The 15790-nt window shown below is 47.0% G+C and overlaps 1 protein-coding gene across 1 annotated transcript in view; it reads left to right on the forward strand.

The window, feature by feature from the left end:
• Positions 1-288: 288 nt before the first annotated feature.
• The window catches only part of P2RX1 (purinergic receptor P2X, ligand gated ion channel, 1), a 38805-nt gene continuing 23303 nt past the window's right edge, over positions 289-15790 (forward strand). The window contains exon 1 of the mRNA XM_015407975.1: positions 289-425. Coding sequence (XP_015263461.1) covers positions 289-425 — 137 coding nt within the window. The remainder of the gene's footprint in view (positions 426-15790) is intronic.

Below are 15790 nucleotides of genomic sequence, written 5' to 3' on the forward strand. Positions count from 1 at the left end.
AACTTTTATCGTCCAGCTTTTCCTGGGCGGCGGTTTGGGGCTGCTACATTCGTTTCCCACACACACCCACCTCCCATCCCCACCCCGCAGACCATCTAAGGAAATGTCAAGTGAGCTGCTACACCCAAACAGCAGAAATAGAGGAAATACACCCCATCCTCTCCCAGAGAAGGAGGCAAAGACGCTTCTGATGAGCAACTGCAAACACCGTTAGGACTTCTGCAAACAGAGGCTGAACGGAGAGCGGGTTTCCACCTGTGGGAGAAGAACCTTAGCCTGCATCTCTCCATGGGGCAGAAGTTTGTGGAGAGCCTGTCCTCGTTCCTCTTTGAATATGACACTCCCCGGATGGTCCTGGTGCGCAATAAAAAGGTGGGACTCACCTTTCGGCTGATCCAGCTGGTGGTCCTGGCTTACATTATAGGGTAAGTCTCTCTCTTTCCACCACAATAAAAGAGCCACCCGGCTGTCCTCATAGCGAACCACGGGTTGCTGTCAATGCTCCCTCTAAGCTGTGGAGTCTTGTGAGCAAAAATTCTACCTTGTGAGCTACTGGCATAAAAGTTGTGAGCGAGCAATTTGACTGTTGCATAAATTAGTTGGCTCTGGAGCCCTCCTTCCTGAGCGGAGACAAAAAAAATGTGAGCTGGAGGCTAAAAAACCATGAGCTAGCTCACACTAACTCAGCTTAGAGGGAACACTGGTTGCTGTACAAATTAGGCTGCTGGATAAGGTCTTCCTTCTGTTTTAAAACCCTTCAAGGGATTGGCAAACAGATCGTTAAAGAAAACGTGGAAGGCTGGTTTTCCTCCTTGTGGGCTCTGATTGGATTTAGGGTTGCTTGGTCCCCCCTGGCCACTGGGGGGTAGGGATGGGGGGGTAGGGTTTCCAGATGTAGGCGGGGAAACTCCAGGAGATTTGGGGATGGAGCCTGGGGAGGACAGGGAACTCAGTGGGGTACAAGGCCATAGAGTCTACCCTCCAAAGCATCTGTGTTCTCCAAGGGAACTGATCTCTGTAGTCTGGCGATGAGGTGTAATTCTGGGGTATCCCCAGGCCCCACCTGGAGGCTGGCATCCCCAGACTGAAAGCTGATGCAATGAAAAGGACCGGTCCGTGGGACTTTACTCTTGAGCAGCATCTTGTTTGCATCAGGTTTCTACCTGTGCAAAGTGGCTAATGCTTCCCTCCCCTCCGTCTCCTTGCAGTCAGACACATGACAATGTGTTCCACAAGACCTCACTGTGGTTCAGTGAGTCTCATTTTACACGGGGCTTTGAGGGGGAGGGGGGCGGTGGTATAAAAACCCAAGTCCTAGGTTACCTGTGAACCATTCGGAAATCACGAGGGCCAGTCTCTTAACTTGCCTAGCATTGGCAATTGTGCTACATCAGTGGCTAGGAAGCAGAAATTCAGGAATGGCTGAACTCTGAATCAGATGGTCCCCAAGTTGGACGGACTCTGCCACAAACTCCCTCCAGGGACCTTTAGCAAGCCACTGTCTCTCAGCAGTTCTGTGGCTCAGTGGAGAAGCCTCTGCTTGGCATGCAGAAGGTCCCCGGGTCAGTCCCTGGCATTTCCGGAGGATCAGGTGATGTGAAAGACCTCAGCCTGGGACCCTGGAAAGACCCTGCCAGTATGAGTAGACAGTACTGGCTCTGATGGATCGATAGGCTGATTCACTAGAAGGCAGCTTTGTGTGTGTATTCAATATGAGGATAGTAACAGGGACCTACTTGACAGGGCTGTCGTTGTAAGGGTGACAAGGTTTAGTCTGTGAAGTACTTTGAGCATATGTTATTTATGAATAACTACCACAGTTAAAAGGAGCTGCGGTGGCTCAAGACGCTGAACTGCAGGCTGTGGAAGGTCAGTAGTTCAGCAGTTCAAGACCCGAGTTGCCGCATGATGGAGTGAGCTCCCGTCTCTAGTTCCAGCTCCTGCCAACCTAGCAGTTTGAAAGCAAGAAACTGCAAGTAGATAAATAGGTACCACTTCGGTGGGAAGGTAACAGCGTTCCGTGCGCCTTGGTGTTTAGTCATGCCGGCCACATGACCACGGAAACATCTTCGGACAGCGCTGGCTCTTCGGCTTTGAAACAGAGATGAGCACCGCAACCCTAGAGTCAGACTCGACTGGCTTTCGAGCAAGGGAACCTTTACATTTACCACAGTTAAGATACCAGCAGCGGGCTATGAGTTTATGCGTTCTATCCTCGCAGGCCTTTCCCTGTCTGGGATGAATGTGTGTCCCCTCTATACCTTTTTAAAACTCTCTGCATGTACTGGAGGGGTATGTTTGTTATGAAAACAGCAGAGCCTCGTGGCTCTTAAAATGAAGCATATTTATTGTGGCTCTTCTACACCGTAATCCACATCATCAAATGCACGAAGTGTTATGCACAGTGGGCTGAAATATATGTACCAAAGTGTACAAAAAGTTTCCCTGCCTGTAGTAAACTAGCATGTCAATGAAAAATGTTTAGTATAGGCCACTCCCTGATAAGCTAGTTTGCTACACGGAAATGAACAACTTATATGAGCGAGTATTTTTTAAAAAGACACCCCCTCACATGCAGTCCACAGTGGTACAGTCCAGAACTTTAAACTTTCTACCACGCATCCTGTGCAACATATCAAGCGGCTCTGAGCATCTTCCCAAAGCGCTGGCCTATTTAAAATTTACAGCTCACCTCTTCAAACTTCCTCCCTGCATAGCCCAGTAACGTCAAAATGCAATAAAAATTATATCAGCAACGCAATTAAAACCACACCAACAGCCAACCATTAAAATTAAAGTGAGGGAAGCAATTTCCTTTCATCTAAGTAAACTTAGTAGTCATGGCATAAGGGGACAAGTTCTCTCATGGCTTAAAAAAATCTGGTTAATTAACAGGAAACAGAGAGCGAGTATAAATGGGCCGTTTTCACAGCGGAGAGTGGTAAGCAATGGGCTGGACTGGATGGGCCATTGGCCTGATCCAACATGACTTCTCTCATGTTCTTATGTCTTTTGCTGAATCAGCTCAAAAATCCCCATTTCTATTTTTGCTTCTCCCTGGCGTGAATTTAACTTGCGCCTCTTCATTTTACACTGTTTTCCAAGCATCAATTCCAACCCCCACTCCCGGAATGTGTATGCCTCTGTCAACATTACTGGCGCATCAATAAGTCTGTATTATACGCATCAGTTATATTATATGTATACATGACTTGCACTGCGTGTGTCAATTGCAGAAAGCCAATCATTCCTAACCCACCTTTCCTGAAAGCTCAAGATGGATTATGTGTTGTACAAAGGGTTGCCAACCAATGCTCCCTCTAAGCTGTAGAGTCTTGTGAGCGAAAATTCTACTCTGTGAGCTACCGGCCTGAAAGTTGTGAGTGAGCAATTGGGCTAGTGCATAAATTAGCTTGCTCTGGAGCCATCCTTCCTGAGCTAAGACAAAAATGTGTGAGCCGGAGGCTCAAAAATTGTGAGCTAGCTCACACTAACTCAGCTTAGAGGGAACACTGTTGCCAAACTCCAGGTGGGGCCTGGAATCTTCCAGAATTATGACTGATCTCCAAACGACAGATGTCCATTCCCTTTGGAGGGTGGATTCTATGGCATTTATTCATTTTATTTATCTATCTATCAAATTTATGCCCCACCTTCCCAGGCAAGGCATTACATCCTGCTGATCTCCCACTCCCACCATTTCCAGGAATTTCCCAGCCCTGTGCCCTGCTAGATGTCCCTTTTGGGCTTTGCGTTCACAGGGACGCAACAACACTGAGTGTGACGGATGGGCTGGAATAGTGGCATTGCCTTACAGCAACCCAGACCCATTGGACCTCCTCGTTCAGTATTGTCTGCGGCTTTATTATTTTAATCTGTTTAGAAAAGTTATATGCTGCCTCTAGGGTTGCCAGGTCCAATCTTGTCCCTGGCCGGGGGGGGGGATTTGGGGGGGCATTCCGGGAGGGGGTGTGGCCATCCCCGACACAATGACATCACGCAGAGTGACGTCATCACGTCCCGGATGCAGCTTGCGCATGCCCCTGCTTTTTCCCCCAACACTGAAAGGGAACCTTTTCTTTCAATGATGGAGGGGGGGAGCGAGAGCCACGCACGTCTGCCCTGCAAGAGGCAAATTCACCTCTTGCAGGGCAGGAGCCAGCAGCCCCTGCTTGGAAAGAGAAGGCACTGCAGGCGCCTTAGAAAAGTTCTCTGCTGCCTCTCCAGAGACCTATTCAAGGCAGCTAACAAATTTTTAAAAAGAAATTACAAAAATTACAATGAAATTCCCCTACAGCACCCAGTATCGGAGGCAACTCTGTCCAGATTTCTTTTCTAGGTACTGAAGAAGACACCAGAAGAATATAACAGAATATGATACAGAGGAAGTTGCATGGTAGTATTATAAGCGGGTAATATAAGGAAATAAGAAAAAGAAGAGGTTATAAACAAGATTGGGATTAAGATATAAACAGACGATATGTCACCTCAATGGGGTTTTTTTTGGGGGGGTTAGTTTCAAAAAGGAGTATAATATATTAGGAAAGAAATATCTGTATGAAATTGTAATATATACTCAATTAAAATATGGAAAAAATAAACAACAACAATGTAAAGTATATAACAATGTAAATAACAAGCCATTAAAACAAGCTGGGACATAAAAACAGCATAAAATACCAGGGAGCAGCATAAAATCATATTCATAAGGCTCGAGCTAGAAGCAGACCATAAAAAAATTTTTTTAATGGAACCACACAATTAAAAGCTAGGGTAAAAAGAAAAGTTTGGGTCTGGTGCCTAAATGACAGTGAGTCAAGTGCCTGGCAAATGTCGAGGGGAGGGAGCCGTCCAAAGGGAAGGTGCCACCACCAAAAAGCCCTGTCTCAGGTTGCCACTGACCTCATCTCTGCAGGTAGGGGGCAAGTGTGTAGGGCTTGGGAAGAGGATCTTAAAAGGCAGGCAGACTCACTGGAAGTTATTGCAATTTACAAGTCATTAATTTGTAAAAATGTCAGTCCTGCTTAGGGTTGTCAACCTCCAGGTGGGGCCTGCCGTTCTCCCAGGATGACAACTGAACTAGAGAGATCAGCACCCCTGGGAAAAAATGGCAGGTTTGGAAGGTGGACTCTATGGCATTATATACTCTACTGAGGTCCATCCTCTCCTCAGACCTTGTCCTCCTCAGGCTCCACCCCTAAAATCTCCAGGTATTTCCCAAACTGGAGTTGGCAACCCAATCATTCTGGCCTTTTTATTCTTCTGGATGATTTACAACAATAAAACCATTTAAAAGCCAGATTTTGAAAGAGAAGACCAGACATGTAAAAGCAAATGAAAACACAGGCTGCATAAAAAGGTAAAGGTTCCCTTGCTCGAAAGGTCTTGAACTGCTGAACTATTGACCTTCCACAGCCTGCAGTTCAGCGTCTTACCACTTATTTCGATTGTCCTATAGAATAAGAAATAAGGGAGAAAAATTAATGGAGTGCAGGTGGATAAACTATGGCTGCGGTCACATGTGCCGTTTGTGGTCCCTATAGGAGCATTACCTGAGCAGAATAAATAGCCCCCCCTCCAATGAGAACATCTGCCTCGTGTGGCGCAGTCGTCAGCAGCCCGTGCTGTTCTGCCATTGAAGTAGAACAAACAGATACCAGGGAAAGCCCCATATGAATGGGTTGTTCGGGATTCCCTCCGGGTTTTCTGACGCCTGAACTCTCCTGCAGTGAAAGGAACCCAAAAGGGAATGTCTGAACTTGCAGATCGATTTCTGCCAGTGTTTTTTTTAAGTCACTGCCTATATGCTCATCCACCCGCTTGCTTTTAAATAAAACCCACCCTGACGTCTCGTCCCATGGTTGAAGTGCAACACTAATGTAGATTCCCCCCCCCCAAGGGATGGCTGCTCGGGTAACCCACCACGGGGTGTGTGTGGTCTGGTTGGAATGCTCTGCTACACTTTGAACTGGTACAATTTGAGGTGCCACCATACTGTGCCAAGCCGCCAGTGTGACCGCAGCCCATGATTCATGATAGGAGGGCCTTGAGGTGGGTGAGAAAATTCTAAGATCTAACCCAGGGGTGTCAAACATGTGGCCCGGGGGCCATATCAGGCCCCGGAGGGCTTCTACCAGGCCCGCAGTGGAACTGGCTGTCTTCTGCTTCTTCTTCCAGTTCTGCTGCTGCTGCGTCATCGTAGGTTTGCAGCTTACAGATACACACCTGAGCAGCATACTCAGGATTGCAACAGCACAGACATTTTGATGCAATCGTTCAGAGCAAGAGGTGTCAGTTATCAGACACCGTTAAATAAACAAAATATTGCAAGAGTGCTAATGTTTTAAGCATGTTTTTATTTTAAGTAAAAAACAAAAACCCTTTGTGTTTTGTGTCCTTTATAAAGTTTATATCTCCGCTACCTGGCATTACATTTTATGAGATAAATCTGGACAAACATGACCCGATCAGTAAACAAGTATAAAGCCAACAGTTGTGATAGTCTGACCCACAAATCGGTCATTAAGACTTATAAAGAATGCTATCTATGTATTACAACCTGAAGCACTACAACATGATAAACAAATCATAAGAAAATCCTTGAACCAAGGTACATAATCAGCGTCGTCTCCGGATTAAATAACAACGTTTCAAAAAATGGATCTTCTTCAGGAGATATTATAATGGTGCAAAAGCTCTCTGTTTCATAAGTGCTAGACAACAAGTCTTAAGAAATATTACATTCAGATAGGACGCTGATCTCAGTTAACATTCAGGCTCAAAATATGCTGCTATGTTTCTAATGGATCCTGGGCGTCTTTTATGACACACATGGCCCAGCCTAAAAAAGTCTCAGGGTGATTTCTCACGAGAGCTGCCTCGCAGCATAGCGCCGTTTGCCTCGACACAAACGTGTCAATTTCACACCCGAAGCTCCGGGGCTGCATTTTGACTCGGGGCTTCGCCTGATTTCCTCCGCAGTTTCATGATCCTGGTTTTTGAGGATCATGAAACTGCGGAGGAAATCAGGCGAAGCCCCGAGTCAAAATGCAGCCCCGGAGCTTCGGGTGTGAAATTGACACGTTTGTGTCGAGGCAAACGGCGCTGCGAGGCAGCTCTCGTGAGAAATCACCCTCATTTATGTCAGATCTGGCCCTCATAAAAAATGAGTTCGACACCCCTGATCTAACCCAAATGCATCACTGCCCTTTGATTTCTCTCTCCCTCCTCTTTAAACCCAACAGTCTCTGTTTAAAATAGGACGGCTGTAGATGGTTTCTGGAATCTATACGTCCAAAGCTGCCAAAAGGTCCGGCTAAATAAGTCTCCCGTTTCTAAGTCTTTCGTCCCAAGGGGGGAGCAGAGGCCGGCTTTGGATTCCCAAGCCCTGGCCCAGGAGAACAGCGTCTTGTGAAAAGAGAAATTCCAGATAGCTCCTGTTTGTCATTGTGCTTGTGGTCGGCCTCAATAGACAGCTTGCATTTCAACAGCTGACAAACACACAGCGAGGGCCGTAAACTGTGATAGTGGAAAAAGTTCAGGCTACGATCCGGGATGTTTACTTCTTCCCGTTTATTGCTTATCTGTGTGGCCTCAACAGGAATAGGTTGTTTGTAGGCACACAGCAATGTGCCTTCCGTCTGTGCAACCCTGGGAGTTCTGTCACGTCAACACCAAAAATGCAACAAAACATCTGCATGGGCATCAGCTCTTTCCCCTGGGACTTTTTTTCTTTTTTGCATCCATACAAAGTCATCCCTTAACCATCCACTGCCTATTTCCTCCCACTTGGCTTCAATGTTTCCCAAACCTGGTTTGGTACAATCTTTTTGGAAAGACTGTGGTCAAGGCATATTTGTATGCTGTGTGGATTGGAAAGAGTACTTCTTCTTCTTTTTTTGCGTCCTCCCTCAACACACAATTTTCTTTGCTTTACCCCAAGAGTACTTCTTTTTTTTTTTTTGCGTCCTCCCTCAACACACAATTTTCTTTGCTTTACCCCTTTTACCATCACCACCCCGCCCCACAGAAGGGCTTTTTTTTAAAAAAAGCAATTGATAGATCACAATACCATTATAAATATCTACTACTTCTGGATTGCTAGGTTTCATTTAAAAAGGCAAGTCCCTATCCCTTTTCTCTGCCAAGATATGCCTTTTCCCTTATACCTTTGCAATGAAAAGGGTTAAAAGTTTACTTTAAAAACTTTTTTAATTTTTAAAAATATATTTAAGCGACTGCCACTGGCTCTTTCTTAGAAACCAGATGTGCATGTGTACACAGAGGATACAGATGTGCTCACTCTAATGTGTGCACAGGGTTATTGAATCAGACTCCAACTAGTAGACACTCCAACTAGTAGACAGAGTAGTTGCATTTCTACTTTATCTGTCATGGGGACTGAACGTGGGAGTCTCTTCATGCCGAGAATGTGTTTTGCCACTGAGCTGTGCATTGAGATGGAAGACTCAGGTATATTGATTGTTCATCCTCTACAGGAGGTGACTTGTAGGGTTCCTCCACACAGGGCCGGCTCACTCACTAGGCGAACTAGGCGATCGCCAGGGCTCTAGTCGGGGGGGAGCTCTCAGGTATGGAGCTCCGGAAGAGAACCTCTAGGGGGCGGGGCGGTCACGTGGTGAAGCCCCGCCCCCTTCTTTACCCCGCCCTCTGCTTCGATCCTCATTCCGTTTGGGAATGAGGATGAAGCAGGAGGGTAAGTAGCCGGGCCTTCTGACACACTTTCGGTGATGTCAGGGTGTGTGGCCTTCTGTCACTTCCGGTGATGTCAGGGGGCGTGGCATATGCAAATAAGTTATGCTAATGAGTTATGCTAATGAGCTCCGGCAGCTCTTTTTCTACAACAAGACCCCTGGCGATCGCCTAGAGCGGGCTGGCCCTTCGGGGTGCCAAACTGTACCCGGCCCGTACTCTGGGAGTTTCTTGATTATTTGTGTTTTTCATTCTTCCTAAAATGCATTTATTTTTGAAAATTGGTGGGCGCACGGGGGGGGGGGGGCGCCAGAAGGGATCCTCGCCTAGGGTGCAAAATAAGCTGGGACCGGCCCTGCCTCCACAGTCCCACAACTGGTGGTGGAAGGTTGCAGCTGACGTACGGCGACCTCGTCACGAGGTTTTCAAGGCAAGAGAGGAGCAGGGTGGTTTGCCATCGCTTGCCTCTGTGGAGCAACTCTGGACTTCCTTGCTGGTCTCCCGTCCGAATACTAACCAGGTCTGACTCTGCTTAGCTTCAGAGGTCTAACGAGATCGGGCTACCCTGGACCATCCAGATCAGGACATCTTACAACTACCCTGTGAATATTAGGCTGAGAAGCAGTAGTGCGACAGGCCAGGATGCTTTGTTGCAAAGTGGGGGTTTGAACCCAGGTCTCCCCCCACAGTCTCAATTTGACATGCTGGAGCTCATGGCAAAAGGATCCCTTAATATGGTGCAGGCCGATGAACTGGTAGAAACATTGTGGGGTAGAAGCAGTTGCGTACTTAACTGCATTATGTTAAGATACCAACGGTCACTCCAAGCCCTGAGACAAAACAGGTGGTGATCACATAAGAAATGCAGGGCATGGATTGGCTAGCCCTTAACAGACCTTCTCAGGGTCACTTGGTTGAACAAACATCCTACAAAATGGGAATTTCCAACAGACCCAAAAACTCTCTGGCATTTCCTGCTTTTAACATCACCAGCCTTTGCCCTCCGCTCAGAGGCTGGGAATGAGAGGCTGGCAAGGGGAGAGACGGCGAGAATGAATGTATTCCCATACATAAAACCAGATCCAATGTCTCAAAGAGTACACGTCTTCATCAGGAGCCCATCTTCTGCAACAGGCTCCTGGCCAAGATTCCGTTTTTTTTTTTTTTTTTTAAAGGCATCAAACCACCAAGCCAAGAAATGCGTGCCAGCAAAGCTCAGGGCCTGTGAACTTTTTTTTTTTAAATCGGGCAGCTGTCAGGTACTTCCCATTTGGCTATTTTGGCACTGGCTGTGGCATTTGTTGGATAAATCAGACTCTCTACCCCCCCTTTTTTTAATCCCCGTAGGGATATTTTTTATTTTGCATATACTACAAACTACAAAGAAATATAGGGGAGGGACTACAACTAGGGATAAAGTAAAGCAAACCACACTAGACTAAAACCCCAAGAGAAGGAGATCTTTTCACTGTTAGTACATATGTTAGTACCATTCGTTTTATTATCACAATATACTTGTTGAGTTCTTGCTTATAACAATTCGCTTCTTATATGTTATTTTGTTACTTGTTATGAGAGAAGTCTCTGATCATCTTCTTATTCTTTGCTTCAAAAGGCCATTTTCCAAGTCCTTCTGCCTTTACTTCGGCTTTCTGTTTCTAAAATCGTATACCACTCTGGCAGGTCCTGCACCCTTTTCTGCCACAGAATCCTCTTCTGTTCCCGAGGTAGCAGAGTCACTCGAGTTTGATTCTCCCTCTTTAGACTCATCAACTGTCCCCAGCTGACGTTTCAAAAATTCTTTAGCTTTAAAAGTGGAGTCTATCTTCTCCCTTCTATCGTTGATCTTAAAGATGGCACCTTCCGGAACCGCCCATTTGTACGATATTCCATTAGTTTGAAGAAAAGAAATAAATTCCTTGTAATTTTTACTCTTTTGTCTAATTTCAAATGGAATGTCCTTTAAAGTTTTAATGGTTACATTTCCCATTTTCAGTGGAGTTCCTGATGTTGCTTTTAAAATGGCATCACTGGTTTGTCTTCTTGAAAACTTGACCACTATTTCTCCAGGTAGGCTATTTTTTTTAATATAGTTGGAGTAAGCCCTATAGGCTGTCTCCATTTCATTTACCAGTTCATCCGCTGTTAAACCTACTACTGATCTCACTGAGCACCCTCTTCAAGTCTTCCCGATCCGTTTCAGCAACTCCCTGAAACCTGAGAATCATGTTAGCTTTTTCCATCTGAAGCTGCAAGACTTGATTCTCTTGGCAATTCTGCTTCATTTCCGCCTCTCCCATCCTTTTCTTCAACTTCTTACTTGTGGTGTCAATCTCTTTAATATTCTCGTTTGCCTGCTCTACTTTTTTCTCTACTTTTTTCTCCTGATGAAGACGCACATGACAAAGCCCTGCCCCCTGCTTCTGGCCGCCTTGCTTCCGGCCCTCATTCAGCCAGGAGGAGGCAGGAGAAAAGGGAGGGTAAGTTGCTTCCTCCCCGCCTCTCCCCACCCCTGCCTGCCTGGGGCCAGGGAGGGCCTTGGCGGGGCTTCCTCGCACTCCCGCTGGCCTTGCAGGTCCACGGCTGGGCTGTCTTTTCTACCATATTAGAAAGCAGGTTCTCAAAAGAGTTTACAAGAGGGTATTTTCCTCATCACAGAAGAGCATTTATGCTCAGTTGAACCCTTTTCCTTTAGTGTATATTCAAAGTTTGTAAACATGGATCTGGTCAGCCTGAGTCCCTAGAACATATTTTACTGGAGTGTGAAATCTGGTCCGATATGAGAGAAAAATATTTGTCCTCCTTCTTAACAGGTTATGTGAATTTACCATCTAAAAAAATGTCCATTTTTCCCTTGTAGATGAGGATCAGGAAACTACCTTAGCAGTCACTAAATTTTTAGGTGCAGTGATTTGCCTGTAAGAGTCCTGGATCTCGATCTGTTCAAGTCATGACCTTTGAGTCAGAAGAACAGTAAAGAGAGAGAGAGAGAGATATTTCTCCCTCCTTCGATTGCTTCTTGGAGAAGAAAGGATTGTTATACACCTTTGTGACTGTAAGACTGATTGTGTGTCTGTATAGATGATGTAAGGCAACGCATCAAGAAGTGATTTTTAGATTGGTGACACCAAAATGAAGTATGAAGTTTGTTGTAAAGTAGCTCAAACTTTACAGTAGGCCTGGCGTGATCTGGTCCATGGGGGTCGCGAAGAGTCGGACTCGACTGTGCGACTGAACAACAACAAGCTCAAGCATTACTATGAACGCTTGTCTTAACTTGGGCTGGGTTCACTCTTCACCAGCTTGAGCCACTATCCCCGCATTCAGGGAGAGATGAAATGTGCTCAAAAAGGACTGCATTGTTCCGTCCTCTTGAAGCGGCACGGCTGTTGAAGTGTCAATATTAGTAATATGAAAATGAAGATCTCTTTATCCTGGAAGGGTAAGTCACCTACAAGCATGCCTTTGGGTATGCTTGTAGAGGGATGGGCAGCTGTCTGGATGCACATGTCATCGAGAGGAATGAATCAGTGCATCGTTTAACTAATAGGGGTAAAGGAAGATCTCAGAATCTCAGCTCGCCTTAAATTAGCTCCAGTGCGTTTTTGATTTCCCAGGGGGCCAAGTGGTCAAGATGCAGGTAGTGGAGAGCCCCTCCACCCTTGACAGTTTCAATGAGCAAAACTTATTATTCCCCCAGCTAGGGTTGCCAACTTCCAGATGGTACCTGGAGACCTCGTGGAATCACAGCTCATCTCCAGACAATAGAGATCAGTTCCCCTGAAGAAAATGAATGCTTCGGAGGGTAGACTGTATGGCATTATACCCTGCTCAGATCCGTCCACTCTCCAAATCATGCACTCCCCAGCCTCTACACCTCCAAATCTCCAGGAATACACAAACCCGGAGTTGGCAACCCCATGCCCTCCCTTGCACTCTTATTAGCCCAGGGAGGAAAAAATATGGACACCTCTCTCTTGCCTGTCTTCTGTGTCCCCCCTCCCCAGCTAATAACAGGATTGTAGGGTGAGGAAAGGCATATTACCCATAATGGTAAAATGGAACCTCCCTATCCAGAGACAGTGTACCTCTGAAAACCAGTTGCTGGGGGGAGCTAATAACAGGGATGGCAAAAAGGACTGGGGGGCCTTCCCCAGGTACCTGATGGCCTGCTCTGGGAAATAGGATTAGATGGAGCTTAGTCTGATCCACCCGCGTGGCATTCCTACCACAAGCATTGTGGGTGTATGTGAGGCAGAGATTCTCCCCCACCCCCCTCCTGACTCATCCGTGTTCCGGTTTGCCATTTTGTCTCAATCAAGCCACAGAGGGGGGTTGCCTGGGGCTTTATAATGAATTCAAAGCAGAGGTAAGATTTGAACCAGGGCCTTCCTTGTCCACAGGTCAGGCTCTTATTTACCATACAAGCCAGTGACCACCATTTTAACACTGTGGGCGATTTCTCACTAGAGCTGCCTCGCAGCACAGCCGCTGTTTGCCCCGACACAAACATGTCAATTTCACACCCGAAGCTCCGGGGCTGCATTTGGACTCGTGGCTTCGCCCGATTTCCTCCGCAGTTTCGTGATCAGCTCTAGTGAGAAATCGCCCTTTGTCTTCCACCAGTGCAGTGTAACCAACTATATAGCCAGCCAGGTGTTGCCTTTGAAAAGAGTTGGTTGCTTTTAGATCTTCAAACAAAAAAATGCCCCCCCCTTTTTAACAGTCAGGTCACAGAGAAATCAGCAGGTGTTAGCACGGGCTTTATGGGAAAGAGTGCCTGATCTTCAGGACCAACTCTCCCAGTATATCCCTCAAAGAACTTTACGTGATCCCTGGCCTGAGGGACATCCACTTAGCCTCCACCAGAGCCAGCACTTTTCCAGCTCTGGCACTGGCCTGGGGGAACCCTCTCCCAAGTGAGATCCCAGCCCCGGCCCTGTGGGACTGATGGCTGAGACCAGGGGTCATTTCGTAGAAAAAGAGCTAGGGGAACTCATTAGCATAACTCATTAGCATATGCCACACCCCCTGACATCAGGGGCCCGGCCGTGGACCTGCAAGGCCAGCGGGAGTGCGAGGAAGCCCCGCCAAGGCCCTCCCTGGCCCCAGGCAGGCAGGGCTGGAGAGAGGCGGGGAGGAAGCAACTTACCCTCCCTCTTCTCCTGCCTCCTCCTGGCTGAATGAGGGCCGGAAGCAGGGCGGCCGGAAGCAGGGGGTGGGGCTTTGTCATGTGCCCCGCCCCCTGCACCTCACCCGGGGGAACTGTGTTTCCCCGCGTTCCCCCCCGAAATGACCTCTGGCTGAGACAGCTGTGATTCACCAGTACTGGACTCTCCCGTTTGGGAGGAGTCGCAAGCACCCAAGGACACAGAATTAAAATTCAACAAGACCTGAATACTCTGGAGAAGTGGGCAGTTGCAAACAGGAGGCAATTCAACACAGATAAATGCACCGTATTACATCTGGGCCACAAAAATGTCAAACACAAGTAATGGATGGGGGATACGTTTCTGGGGAGTAGTGTCTGCGAAAGAGATCTTGGGGTAAGGGTGGACTGTAAACTGAGCAGTCAGTCAGTGTGCGTGGTGGCAAAAAAGGCAAATTCAGTCTTGGGTTGTATTAAAAGGGCTATGGCATCGAAATCGCAGGAGGTCATAGCCCCTCTGTATACAGCCTTGGTCAGGCCTCACCTTGAGTACTGTGTGCAGTTCTGGAGGCCTCACTTCAAAAAGGATGTGGACTAACGGGATAAAGACTAAATGTATGTTTAAGCTGGTGGGATGATCTCCTCTCTTGGGTTTTTAGTCAGTAGTGGGTATCTTTCTTTATCCTATAAATGTAGTTCCCCCTCCCTTTTTTCTGTTGTAGTTTTGTAGTGTTATAAAAAAATGCAATAAAAAATCCCCTCTGGGGGCTTAAAAAAAAAAGGATGTGGGTAAAATCGAGAGGGTGCTGAAGAGAGCGACGAGGATGATCAGGGGTCTGGAGACTGAGCCCTATGAGGAAAGGCTGAGGGCCTGGGGGATGTTTAGTTCAGAGAAGAGGAGACTGAGGGGGGACATGATTGCTCTCTGTAAATATTTGAAAGGCTGTCCTTTGGAAGAGGGCAAGGAGCTGTTCCAGTTGGCAGCAGAGGATAGGACCCGAAGCAACGGTTTTAAATTACATGCAGAAAGGTATCAGCTGGATATTAGGAAACACTTTTTCACAGCCAGAGTGGTTCAAAGGTGGAATCAGCTGCCTAGGTTGCCAAGTCTGGGTTGGAAAATACCTGGAGACTTTGGGGGTGGAGCCAGGAGAGGGCGGGGTTTGGGGAGGGGAGGGGCCTCAGCACAGTACAATGACATCGAGTCCACTCTCCAAAGCAGCCATTTTCTCCAGGGGAGCTGATCTCTTTCGGCTGGGGATCAGTGGTAAAAGCGGGAGATCCCCAGGGCCCACCTGGAGGCTGGCAACCCTAGAGCCTCCCCTTCACTGACAGGCTGGATGAATATTTGTCAGGGATGCTCTAGGCTGATCCTGCATTGGGCAGGGGGTTGGACTAGATGGTCTGTATGGCCCCTTCCAACTCTATGATTCTAGAATTCATCTCTGCTCTGTTCTGTTTTGTTCTGCCCCGCTTTGCTTGCTCCCTCGTCCACCCACTGGTTCCAGTATTTAATTACCATCTACTGGAGCACATATGTAGAGCTTTCTTTCGGGAGCCTATGTGTTAATTGTTAACTTGGGCCATTGATTGCCATCTGGCTGCTAGTATTGCTCAGTGTTGTTTATAGGTTCCAATTGATTTTATAGTTATGCTTAATTGTTATTATTTATTGTTTTATCTGTACTGTTGTAACCCGCCCTGAGCCTTGCTGTGCAGGGGAGGGAGGGCTAGAAATCAAATATAATAAATACTAATAAATAAATAATATTTGTCTTGATTTTTAGTGAGAGTTGAAGGTTGTCTCCATAAGCTATGCAGCATTCATAAATGTACTCCAGGGCTTGGGCCCTACTTGGCCAAGTAAGGAGGCTGCTTCCAGCTTGGGAGACGCTTCCATTGGAAGAGGGAGGCTTCCAACTTGGCTTG

Source organism: Gekko japonicus, unplaced genomic scaffold (genome assembly GCF_001447785.1).
Source record: "Gekko japonicus isolate JY-2015 unplaced genomic scaffold, Gekko_japonicus_V1.1 scaffold1, whole genome shotgun sequence".
Classification (NCBI taxonomy): domain Eukaryota; kingdom Metazoa; phylum Chordata; class Lepidosauria; order Squamata; family Gekkonidae; genus Gekko; species Gekko japonicus.